The 13,261-nt window shown below is 41.2% G+C and overlaps 2 protein-coding genes and 1 pseudogene across 2 annotated transcripts; all 3 read right to left on the reverse strand.

The window, feature by feature from the left end:
- Positions 1-1,279: 1,279 nt before the first annotated feature.
- LOC114929805 (uncharacterized) lies at positions 1,280-2,254 on the reverse strand. Its single transcript, XM_029301485.2, has one exon. The coding sequence runs from the start codon at positions 2,252-2,254 to the stop codon at positions 1,280-1,282; it is 975 nt and encodes a 324-aa protein (XP_029157318.2).
- On the reverse strand, positions 2,254-4,060 carry LOC114929804 (uncharacterized). The gene is made up of 2 exons (XM_029301484.1): positions 3,685-4,060; positions 2,254-3,584 (listed from the first exon to the last, which is right to left on the reverse strand). Exons 1-2 carry the CDS (start codon positions 4,058-4,060, stop codon positions 2,254-2,256), a joined length of 1,707 nt encoding a protein of 568 aa, XP_029157317.1.
- Positions 4,061-10,997: 6,937 nt separating this feature from the next.
- Positions 10,998-13,053, reverse strand: LOC146724039 (uncharacterized; annotated as a pseudogene).
- Positions 13,054-13,261: the final 208 nt, after the last annotated feature.

Below are 13,261 nucleotides of genomic sequence, written 5' to 3' on the forward strand. Positions count from 1 at the left end.
AAAGAGCAATATTAAAATTGTGTTCAACTATGTCATAAAGAGACACATTTATATATGTATGTTTTATTGTCATTGACACGCTTAGATGCGTGTGCGAGATGATTTGACAGTAAAAATATATTATGTTGTCTGATTTCAATATGTTGAACACACTAAAATGGCTTTTTGACATATATATATATTACTGTCGATAATAGCGGAATTAAAATTGTCGGTAATTATCGACAATTTTAGTTCCTCTCAAATGAGGGCGCTAACCCGTCGGAGTTCGGCCAACGCTCCGGCATCCCCTTAAGATTGTTAAAGTGTAGCATACTAATCCTGTAACATATCTACTCAAGGATTATCGCAAGACATCTATCGCTGGAGCGTTTTACGAGCACGAGCTGCGTCGCGCAAATTGTCCGGATGTGTACCTCGTGGAGAAAATACTGCGCAGGAGGGGTGACGAGGTTTATATGAAATGGCTGGGATTCGACAGTTCGCACAACTCTTGGATACATAAAAACAATGTTATTTAATGTATTTTATTCAATCATTGTATAACATACTATATATTGTATAATATATATAAAATATATAACAAATTGTACGAGAAAATATGTGATTTCGTATGCGTGATGCGAGTATTTTGATGTCCGTAATGCTCTTAATTGTATTGTCTCGCCAAACTGTGATGTGACGAGGAAATCCACGTAACATATGCAATCAAATTTAATTCTCAAGATCGAGATTTATTGTTGCGGTGCCGAGTAGATCGATGTACAATGTTCGTGCGTTCGCTCACCTGTTGTTGTGAATGTCTTATTTGTTATTAGCGCGACCGTTGGAACCGAAGTGTCTCACGGGCACATCGATGGAGACCATCGAGGCTCATTTCCCCACTTGTCCGTGTTTTCGGAATGCGCCGAATTTTGCCGAGATAAGACGAGAAGGAAAACAGTGATATCACCGCGATCGGTGTCCGGCGTCAATCATGTAGGTCGTGTATCGAACATCCCGCCCCCCTTGAAGGGCATGCCTTCAACACGTGAATTATTATTCGCGATCCAATTAGACACATGTGATATCCTAAATTGAAATATAAATAAAGAGTAAATAGTAACATAAATAGAACTTGAAAATGACATTATCGCACATCACAATTTACAATAAAAAAAATTGTCTCGTCAAATTGTCCCAATAAATTATTACCTTCATTAGCTCGCGATCGATTTACTCGAGGTCAAAATTGATCAAATAAATCATAATTAAAATTGTACAATGTGTAACACGCGTTTTAATCGGCAGGTGCCTCGTCTATCGGAAGGATAGCTAGCTTCGTTAGTGGCCTTGTTAATTGACCCTTCGCGGTCCTTAATGTGGCCGTCCTTGCAATACCGTCAGGGCCCGGATGAAGTTGTTGCACCCTGCCTATTAACCACTGCAGCGGCCCCAAGCCTGGTTGCTGCACCATGGCGAGCTGACCGATTTTCAATTGCTGGCCCCTGCTAGTCCTCCATTTTTGTCGCTCGATTAAAGTATGTAAATATTCGGCGCTCCAACGCTTCCAAAAATGTTGCCGAAGCTGTTCTACGCGTTGCCATCGCAGTAGTCGGCCCGGATTCTCCTTCGTAAAATCTGCAACTGGGAAACTGTTTAGCGCTGCACCAATCAAGAAATGTCCCGGCGTAATACAATGCAGATCGTTTGGATCCTCGCTTAACGGGGTCAACGGTCGCGAATTTAAAACCGCTTCTATCTCGCATAACACGGTTTGCATCTCTTCATATGTGAGATTCGCGTTACCTACTATTCGGTTAATATGAAATTTCGCCGACTTCACGGCCGCCTCCCACAGGCCCCCGACATGTGGAGCGTGGGGCGGTATGAAATGCCAATTGATTTCATTATCTCGCATAAAACGCCGTATCGCAAACTGCGTGTCGTCATCGTTGATCAAGTCATACAGCTCCTTTATTTGTTTGCGCGCGCCGACAAACGTAGTGCCGTTATCTGAATATACACATGCCGGCTTGCCTCTACGTGATATAAAACGTTTAAAGGAACCAAGGAACGCTTCCGATGTTAAATTGGTTACAATTTCGAGATGTACGGCCCTGGTCGAGAAACAAACGAACACCGACATATACGCCTTGTGTAATTTGGCATTACGTCTCTTGCCCTCCTTCAAGAGTATGGGTCCGGCATAATCTACGCCGCTATGTGTGAACGGTTTCGAAGCCGTCACGCGTTGCGCGGGCAAATCTGCCATTATGCTTGCGATACAGCCGGCTTACACTTGAAGCAGGTTACGCAATTGTGAATTGTTTTTCGGACAGCCGAACGCGCCGCCAGAGGCCAAAATCGTCGACGCACCGCATGCATTGTGGCCTGTAGGCCTGAATGCAAATTTTTTACATGCTCTCGCTGTATGATTAAGGTTGTCAATCGGTGACTCTTCGGCAATAGCATGGGATGTCGCGCGTCGTATGGCAATGCTGCATTACTTATTCGGCCCCCCACTCTAATGATCTCGTGTTCATCCATAAACGGAGTCAATGACAGAATCCGACTTCCGCCGTCAACGTTCCGACCCTCGGTCAACTGTTTATGTTCCCTTGAAAAGGCATGCCTCTGTACGCACTTCACCGCGACTCGCAGAGCTGCTGTTATTTCGTGATGCGAAATAAACGTTGTCTGATATTTGATCGTACGCGAACGCGCTACTCTCAGGCAGTAAGCGATGATTCGCAATGCCCTGTCTAAATTGGAATGTTTGTCCAACAAGTTTAGTACGATCGATTGTTGTATGGATATCACCGCTGCGGTTACTTTTTTTTGTTCCGGTAACTCGCCCGACAAGTCGACACATAATTTGACCGGCCAATGTTCCTCAGTTAACTGCAGGAATGCAGGTCCGTTCCACCAAATTGTCGATTGCATTAAGCCCGCCAGGTCGACGCCGCGCGATAATATATCCGCGGGATTGTGAGCGGACGGCACGTGCCGCCAACTCGATCTCCTGGTAAGGCACTGAATTTCACCGACGCGATTGGCCACGAAAGCGTTCCATTTACGCGACGGCGACGATATCCATTGTATAGTAATTGTGGAATCCGTCCATAAAATTATCTCTGATTTCGATAAATCAACCGATGCGCGAATCTTCTCGATTAAATGTGATAGCAATAACGCGGCATTCAATTCTAGCCGCGGTAACGAAACTGCTCTAATTGGTGTTATTCGTGATTTGGAAATTAAAAGTTCCACCCGGTATCCGTCGGAATCGCGCGTTCTTATGTATACGCACGCGCCGTATGCACGCTCGCTCGCGTCACAAAAGCCGTGTACTTGTGATCTGTGCGCGTCCGCCCGAAATCCGACAAAACGCGGCACACGCAATTCGCGAAGGCGCGTCAATTGTTGTTTTACGTTCAGCCATCGCTGATGCAAATCTTGCGGCAACGATTTGTCCCCCCCGACGCGAGCCTGCCACGTATCTTGCATGATCATTTTTGCCACAACTGTCAGTGGCCCTAATAAACCCAAAGGGTCGAAGAGACTCGCGATTTCCGACAAGATCGTCCGCTTCGTTATGCTACCTGTCGGTGCGCCGCAATTGTATCCGAAGCGAAATCCGTCGCTGGACGGATCCCATGCGACTCCCAATATTTTCGAGCTCGCTTCATCGCCTAATGATACCTCCGCACTCGTTGTGTCTAATGCCCTGTAACAATTCTCGGCAATTCGATGACCATTTGCCGAGTTCAAACTGTCCGCGCCTTAATAAGGCTATCACCTCGTCACGAATGCGCCCTGCTTCGGACAATGTATTGGCGCCCGCGAGTAAGTCATCCACATAAAAATCCCGAAGAACGCATTGTGCCCCCGCAGGATAATCGAGGGCATGTTTTTGTGCCAAATGTTGAAAGCATCTCGTCGCGAGAAATGGCGCCGAGCCCGTGCCGTAAGTAACGGTAAGCAACTCATAAGTACCGACCGGCGAATTCGAGTTCTCGCGCCACAATATTCGTTGCAGATGTAGCTGTGACTCATGAATAAGTATCTGTCGATACATTTTAACTATGTCTGCAGTAAAAACGTACGCGAACGTGCGGAAACGAGTGAGAATTGATATCAAATCCTGCTGAACCGTAGGACCTATCATCAAGGCATCATTCAAAGAAATTCCCGACACCCGTGTGAAGCTGGCCCCCCAACATTAAAAAAAATTAACTTTCTATAGCTCATTCGATTGCACATTGTTTGCACATGTATGCACATTTCGAATTTTCGTTTGCACACCTCTAATAAAAAAGTTATAACCAAAACAATTTTGGGGGGGCCAATTTCACAATAGCCCCCCCAATATGAGCAAATTTGATCCAAAATAGCTTGATCGATAGATTTTCGTTTGCACATTTCGAAACAAGTCAAATTTTCGTTTGCACACCCTTAGTTTAAAAGTTATAAACAATTAAAAATCCGTAAAATGTCAAATATGAGTAAACAAGTTTAAAACGCGAGAATTGGATTCAACATGGCATTAATCGAAAGATTTTCGTTTGCACATTTCGAAATAGGTCGAATTTTCGTTTGCACACTCTTAGTTTAAAAGTTATAAACAATTAAAAATCCGTAAAATGTCAAATACGAGTAAACAAGTTTAAAACGCGAGAATTGGGTTCAAAATGGCATTAATCGAAAGATTTTCGTTTGCACGTTTCGAAACAGGTCGAATTTTCGTTTGCACACTCTTAGTTTAAAAGTTATAAACAATTAAAAATCCGTAAAATGTCAAATATGAGTAAACAAGTTTAAAACGCGAGAATTGGATTCAAAATGGCATTAATCAAAAGATTTTCGTTTGCACATTTCGAAATAGGTCGAGTTTTCGTTTGCACACTCTTAGTTTAAAAGTTATAAACAATTAAAAATCCGTAAAATGTCAAATATGAGTAAACAAGTTTAAAACGCGAGAATTGGATTCAAAATGGCATTAATCAAAAGATTTTCGTTTGCACATTTCGAAATAGGTCGAGTTTTCGTTTGCACACTCTTAGTTTAAAAGTTATAAACAATTAAAAATCCGTAAAATGTCAAATACGAGTAAACAAATTTAAAACGCGAGAATTGGATTCAAAATGGCATTAATCGAAAGATTTTTGTTTGTGTTTAAGATTGAGAAAAAGTCGCCGAGCTCGATCAAACGAAAATTCACGGATCAGTCAAGAATTTAGGTAAAGGCAATTGCCGCGGGCCTAACACGGCAGCACCTCGCGGCACGCACCGCGGGAAGCGCCGCGGAAGTAAATTTTCGGCCAATTAGCGCGTTCCGCGCGTACCCCTTGCGATCACGCGGTCGATAGCGTGATCGATGAGGGCAGCATTCCGTCGGAGACAGTCGTCGTGGAGAGAGAGCCGGCTTTGGTCGCAAGTCAGACTAAATAATTCGCGTTACGGTGTAATAAGTGCGTGAATGTACTATCGCGACAAATACGAACAGATTTGCGCGGTATTTTGTGACATATCGAGAGTGAAAAGTTAACGGATAATTGGATCTCGTTCGCGACGCAACACACACGTTCTCGCGACGAATTCGCCATTGTCTCGTGCACGCTACGTGCACGTGATCGAACATTGCGAATATTCGGATCCTGCTGGAGGATTTATTGCGATATTCGCTTACAGGTGAATGCATGTCGTGCATTCTCTCTTTCTCTCTCTCTCTCTCTCTCTCTCTCTCTCTCTCTCTCTCTCTCTTTTCTCTCTCCCGCGCTCTCTCTCACAATTGTCGTAGCACGCCGTCGCCACGAATTCGCCGTTGTATTGTGCACGCTGCGTACACGTGATCGACTCCTGCGAATATTCGAATCCTTCTGGAGGATTCTGTGTGATAGTTACTTACAGATGAATGCATGTCGTGCATTCTCTCTCTCTCCCTTTCTCCCTTTCTCAAGAGTGTCGTCACAGTGTTTTCGATTTATTCTTTCACGCGGTGTGCACGTGCAAGCGGCTAGCGACTCAACGATTTGGCCAGGATCGCTCGCATTATTGTCGTCGAGCGATTGTAATTCTGCGTTAATCTTGTGAGTTAATTTTCGTTGTGAGAAGTGATCGTGAACAAGATAATTTAAGATAATTATTGAATCGCGTTAAATCATATGTGCGCGTTTTCGATAAATTATAACTGTCGTCTACAAGAGGACAAATTTGTTATTGTACGATTCGCGATCGTGACTTTCAAATAGGACATTGTTTTTTTTTGCGACAAAAGACATTGGTGTCGATATCGAACAAACAGTTGTAACGTCCAGACAAATTTCAAAGTCTCAATCTTTTTCAAAATTTTATTCTTTAACCTACTAGTCATGACAATCTCTAACCTGCATGAAAGACCGGTATTAACAAATATTTAATCACACATATAATTACTCATAAGTTAAAACATGTTTTCTCACAAATGACAATGGGAGTAGCAATCCACTTTTAAATAATATTTCTATCATAAAAGGCATAATTAACAAGGGTGCTCCGCTCTGAATCATTCGTTAGGAAACATAAAAATTAGAGAATAAGCGCGCCTAAATCAGACAACGAATGTATGTTCTAACCCCTGAAACACCGTACATATTGCATGCTACTAATGCCCCTGTATACTCTACACCATTTGTACTTGCGAGCCCCTAGGCACCGTAAACATTGTATGTTCATAACCCCTAATTATACTATACCCGTCGTACGCTCTAACCCCTGAGTGTCTTACACACTTCATACAGCAATGAATATGTAGAACTTTTCTTTAGACGGCACTTCACTAACCAACACACGACAATAGGGAAATCAACATTACCGACTAATGATAAAACAGAAACTTGACCTACCAACTACAGACAAAACTTTCCCACTAATGATAAGGTAGAAAACCATCTTACCAACCGACGACGTTATGAAAATCGACATTACCGACCAATAACAGAAACTTGACTTACCAACTACAGATAAAACTTGCCCACTAATGATAAGGTAGAAAACTACCTTACCGACCAACGACAAATATGAGGACTAACATTACCAGCCAATAAGCATGCCTATAACAAATATATTATTAACCTTAAAACTCTCATTTATAAATTAGGAGACAAAAATCATATGCAATATGCATAATAACATTATATCCGTCATACAATCGAAGGTACTACACCTATGCAATGTAGATGTGCGAATTGAGTGTTGAACTTAGTCAGAGACAGTTTAGAAATTCATTCCTGACACAAACTCTATCAATTTACATATAGCTATGCAATGTAAATGTAAATTGATAAGTTTTAACTGTCCAAAGCATTTTATATCAAATCGCAAATTCTAAGGGATAATACCTAAATATCGTTTATTAAGTAATACACTATAATGATGAGATAATTAGGTATGAAACACGCTTTATTATGTGAACTCGGCTTTACTCTCAAGAAACGTCTAAAAAATTCTAGAAGGTTCTAGAAAGACGGTTGAGAACCGTTACATCCTAGAAGCATGATGCAATGCATGATGCAACGCTGAAACACGTTGCAACCTGCAAGGCCCGTTGCAAGCCGCATAGCGATGAGTCACCAAAGAAGCACCGCTATTGCTACTAAGAATACGATAAGAAAAGTCGGAGCGCATAGCTATGAGTCATCTAAGAAACACTGCTATCGCTACCGAGAATAAAGGACGGTTGAAAACCGTTAGCGATGAGTCACCAAAGGAACGCCGCTATCGCTACTAAGAAGCCATCTCTCCGGGACTTAATCGTCGCAATCTCTACCAGGAACAAATTGTCTCCGGTACTTCCCCGGCATATCTCTCTTACCATTGGCTTAGCCTCATCACCCGATGGGAGGAGCGAGCCACATTTTACGGTATATAAACCCTGCACCCGGCACGGAACGGCAGTGATTTCGTCGCAGTGGTTCCAGTCAACAACAATCCAGCACTCAACCAGCAATTACTACGGCGTCCCGAAGACAACGAGACACAGCCGCCATTTCGGACCGAGGTACCGAGGCTCCTCAGATCTTCAGACTCAGAGGGAAGAACACAGTAGCGAAGTGTACCATAGCAAGGCACATTAGACATTGTCTAACCTTGTGAGTATTTAAGCCAGTTCACATATCCCTAAATGGTAAAGCGCGACGGACACTCATTATATTTAATCATTATATTTAATTATCCAATATTAACTCAATCTTACATTACATTCCGAACTCTGAATTTTGAACATAGACATAAGCCATATATTACTCTGCATTTCCGATATTATTTCGATCCACGAGTTGCATCTGCACACGTCTGCGTTACAATCGTCAATTTATTCAATATTTTACTCAATACTATTTGATACTATTTAATCAATATTGCATACTTACTCAACCTATTATAATAAATATACTTATTCATTTTATTGTACCACTGCTTATTTATATATGTATGTAACCCTGTATCCTACCACATATCAGCGAATTGAATGCCGCTAATTCCTCTGTACACATTAGAAATTATATCCTGTCAGAAGGTACATTCGCAACTCATCTCTGAGGTGCACGTTTAGTAAAGTGAACGTCGCATTAGCCTATTAAGACAAGGACCAGAGAACCCGGCCTAGCCGGATGAACACCTATCTTTCTATTCTTTTACGCTTTTATTATCTTGCATTTTCCAATAGTTGCGAATACTTTACCACACCAACTGACAGTGATTTTGCATATCGATATTCGATTCATTTTGGCAAGTGTACACTACCTTATCCTATTTCTGCTTACCTATATATGTATGTAACCCTGTATCCTACCGCCTATTAGCGAATTGAATAACGCTAATTCCTCAGTACACATTAGAAATTATATCCTGTCAGAAGGTACATTCGCAAGTCATCTCTGAGGTGCACGTTTAGTAAAGTGAACGTCGCATTAGTCTATTAAGACAAGGACCAGAGAACCCGGCTTAGCCGGATGATCACCTATCTCTCTATTCTTTTACGCTTTTATTACCTTGCATTTTCCAATAGTTGCGAATACTTTACCACACCAACTGACAGTGATCTTGCATATTGATATTCGATTCATTTGACAAGTGTACACCACCTAACCCCATTTACGGATACAGGGTTACATACATATATAGGTAAGCAGTAATATAGTAAAATACATAAATATATTTATATTGCAAGTACAATAGGTTAAATAAGTATGCGATATTGGTTAAATAATAGCGAATAGTATTGGATAAAATATAGTATATGTCAACGATTGCAACGCTGACGTGTGCAGATGCAATAAGTAAATTGAAATAAAATTAGGAATTCAGAGTAATATATGGCCTATGTCTATATTCAAAATACAGAGTTCGGAGTGTAATGTGAAATTGAATTAAAATTAATTGATTAAATAAAATGATTAAATATAATGAGTGTCCGTCGCGCTTTACTATTTAGGGATATGTGAACTGGCTTAAATACTCACAAGGTTAGACTATGTCTAATGTGCCTTGCTATGGTACACTTCGCAACTGTGTTCTTCCCTCTGAGTCTGAAGATCTGAGGAGCCTCGGTACCTCGGTCCGAAATGGCGGCTATGTCTCGTTGTCTTCGGAACCCCGTAGTAATAGCTGGTTAGCTGACTGTTGTTAGAAGTACTGAACTTGACTGTGCTGGCGGAACAACTGCCGTTCCGTGCTGGGTGCAGGGTATATATACCGTAAAATGTGGCTCACTCCTCCCATCGGGCGATGCGGCTTAGCCAATGGCAAGTGAGATACGCCGGGGAAGTACCGGAGATAATCTGTTCCTGGTAGAGATTGCGTCGGTTAAGTCCCGGAGAGATGGCTTTTCAGTAGCGATAGCGGTGCTTCTTTGGTGACTCACCGCTATGCGGCTTGCAACGGGCCTTCCTTATCTTATTCTTGGTAACGATATTAGCAACGAGTTTTCAGCGTTTCATCATGCGTCGTTCTAGAACCTTCTAGAATCCTCTAGATGTTTCCTTGAGAGTAAAGCCGAGTTCACATAATAAAGCGGGTTTCACATACAATTGTCCAATCATAGTACACTACCCTATAACCGATATATATATATATATATATATATATATATTTTAGGTATTATTCTTTAGAATATGTCGATTCCTTTTGCGATTTAAATTAAAATGTATTACTCGTAAATATAGATTAAAATAATCTTATTTGCCTTAATTTATATTCGTATTTGAATGTAAATTGTAGAAAAGTTTAATTGTAACTTCTATTATTATTTTATGGTTAGAATTTAATAATCATGATAGACAGGTAAAATTTATCAATTTACATTTACATTGCATAGCTATAATACTTTCGATTGTATGACGGATATTGCATATGATTTTTGTCTCCTAATTTATAAATGAGAGTTTTAATAGTATATTTGCTATAGGCATGCTTATTGGCTGGTAATGTTAGTCTTCATATCTGTCGTTGGTCGGTAAGGTAGTACCGTCTAAAGAAAAGTCCTACATATTCGTGGCTGTATGAAATGTGTAAACACTCAGGGGTTAGAGCGTTCGACGGTATAGTATAATTAGGGGTTATGGTCATACAATGTGTACGGTGTCTAGGGGTTCGCAAGTGTAAATGGTATGGAGTATACAGGGGCATTAGTAGCATGAAATATGTAAGGTGTTTCAGGGGTTAGAACATATATTCGTTGTCTGATTTAGGCGCGCTTATTCTCTAACCTGTATGTTTCCTAACGAATGATCCGGAGCGGAGCACCCTTGTTAATTATGTTTTTTATGATAGAAATATTATTTAAAAGTGGATTGCTACTCCCATTGTCATTTGTGAGAAAACATGTTTTAACTTATAAGTAATTATATGTGTGATTAAATATTTGTTAATACCGGTCTTTCATGTAGGTTAGAGATTGTCATGACTAATATGTTAAAGGATAAATTTTTGAAAAAGATTCAAATTTTAAAATTTGTCTGGACGTTACATCTCCCCTCCTATTTGAGAATAAAACCCGACGTTGACCTAGGGTTTTGTTCGAGGTTATAAAGATGCTGCTGTAAGTCGTTGTATGTCTGGGGAATAGTGATATTTGTAGATTCCATTTCTCCAGGTCGTCTGGTGTTATAGCCTTGAAGTTGGGGCTGACTTATCACTGGTGGTTCCTTTGGCAGTGCAGGGGGTGCGTCTGAGACGGTGGTGAGAAGGGTGGCATCTTCTGGAAATTTATTTTTTCCTTCCTTTTCGTTCATATTCTTGCGGCTGAGGTGGAGCAAGAGATTAGTTATAGAGTCCCATAATGCTCCTATTAAATGTAGACTACATCCATATATGGTATGTAGTGCATATCCATGGATGATGGTATCAATTGCCAATTTAGCAATACGAACGATCATAAATACTCCAGCGACACCGGCCGTGGCTGATCCAAAACTCATGAATCCTCTCCATATTTTTGCCGCGGTGTTGTCTACGATTTTGTTGAGCGATTCTTCGTCTAGTAGTTTGTATAGTGAGACGGAGTCGGTATTAACTGGGTGTCCAATGAGCCCTCGGGCGACGGCGTTGAGCAGTGCCGGTTTCTCTGCGGGAAACATAATGTGATCTCTTAATTTTTCTATGTCCTGCTACGTGTAGATTCCACTGACAGCTAATGGTCCAGGTGTTAAATAACTCCAGGTAAGAGATGCCATGGGTCGCAGTTGTTGAGGTGGCAACTGTCTTACTTGTGCCTTTGGTGTGAACTGAACCCTCAGTGTCCTCTATTCAATATAACGTTGGTAATTCTTGAGAACATTCTCGTTCGTTCCCGATCTTTGTGACGATTCTTGATTTGGGCGTGAAGAAGTAAGAGGTGTTTCTGACGGTTACGGGTAATTCGTTATAACATTCTTTGGTTGGACGTACGGTGACTTCCACGGGGATGCATTTTATGATCTGGACAGCTTCTCCAGTGGTGACGGCCATATATCCCGGCGATTTCATTAGACTATACGCGAATTCATCAGGCAAGAGAGTTGCAAAAGATAAGGCGTTGGTTATTACTTGTCTTTCTAGTTCACATTTTTGTTGTATGACATTATGATACAAAGATGTCATTTGATGTCGGATATGTTTTTCAACATACACAAACTTGGAGTTCATGTAAGTGAATATATCGAGGTTATCCACAGGGATCGTACGTTTGTTGGTAAAAGTTTGGCCTTGCTTTGTTTCCAAAATAAATAATTTCAGATGTTCCGTGCGAAGCAGGGTGTATCCGCATAATGGCTGCTCTTTGGTTTTTGTTAAGGCGAACGTGATGTCTTGCGTAGTGAGACTGTAGACAATGGGGGAGTCATCACCTGTTATCTTGGTCGCTAGTCCCTCGTATAGAACATCGTATTGATTGAAGTTGCAGGATTTCATTGGTACTGGTTTCCAAAAGGTGTAACCGTCGTCAGAGTCCAAACAGAAGCTATCGGCCAGTGTACAGATGGTTCCTGACCTTAACTTGATTTTACCGTGTTCGAGTTGTACTGGCACATAAGATGATTTGAGTGAGATTTTTGCAACTGCTTGAACAATTACGTTGTCCCATGTGCCGTAAGGGTCAGAATATTGCGTACCCTTACACGTTCCATCGGTTTTTAATTCGCCAGCTAGCGTAAGGCTGTGATAAGAAGTTTGGTTGATTTTAAGTCCACTAATTAAATGAGCAGGTCCCAAGGAAGTAGTACCGTCTTGAAACATTCGCAAGCATTGAGAATATCCGGTTTCCTGGACGTAATCTGCTTTTCCGTTAAAGACGACCGAGATGTGTGAATGCATGCCACAGTGATATATCGTGCGGGATATCTCTAGTTTGCACTGTATAACTTCTGCATAGTTATATTCGGAAAGTTGTAATAGTTGTATATAAGTTTCTGTGGAGTTTGGGGTTTGATGATGGAGATTGCATTCTCCTACATCTAAGAGGGAAACGGCGGTGATGTTGAGATGCTGTCCACCACAATCAAATCCAATCAAGGCGAACGAAGTTTTAACGGAGAGTATTAGAATAATCCCTAACATCATGACAAGCTGTAACGCACAATCGGACTGGTTTACTAAATTAAATATTTTATATATATAAGTTATTTGATATGTGCGTGTGTACGCATTTATAGATATATACATGTGCATGTGCGAAGGCAGTCCTGGCTTCGGACATGATAACGGTGCGTGATGAATCTTCTAATAATTGAATAGTATAATATGTTACGTCCCTGATCTTTCATCC

Source organism: Nylanderia fulva, unplaced genomic scaffold, assembly GCF_048542155.1.
Source record: "Nylanderia fulva isolate GAGA-0341 unplaced genomic scaffold, ASM4854215v1 Scaffold152, whole genome shotgun sequence".
Lineage (NCBI taxonomy): Eukaryota > Metazoa > Arthropoda > Insecta > Hymenoptera > Formicidae > Nylanderia > Nylanderia fulva.

Bases quoted from the DNA above. Each gene is read 5' to 3' on its own strand.
- LOC114929804 (XM_029301484.1), bottom strand. From the start codon at position 4,060: ATGTATCGACAGATACTTATTCATGAGTCACAGCTACATCTGCAACGA. The intron at 3,585-3,684 runs GTATCATTAGGC...GCGCACCGACAG, and splicing joins TAGACACAACGAGTGCGGAG to GTAGCATAACGAAGCGGACG.
- LOC114929805 (XM_029301485.2), bottom strand. From the start codon at position 2,254: ATGGCAGATTTGCCCGCGCAACGCGTGACGGCTTCGAAACCGTTCACA.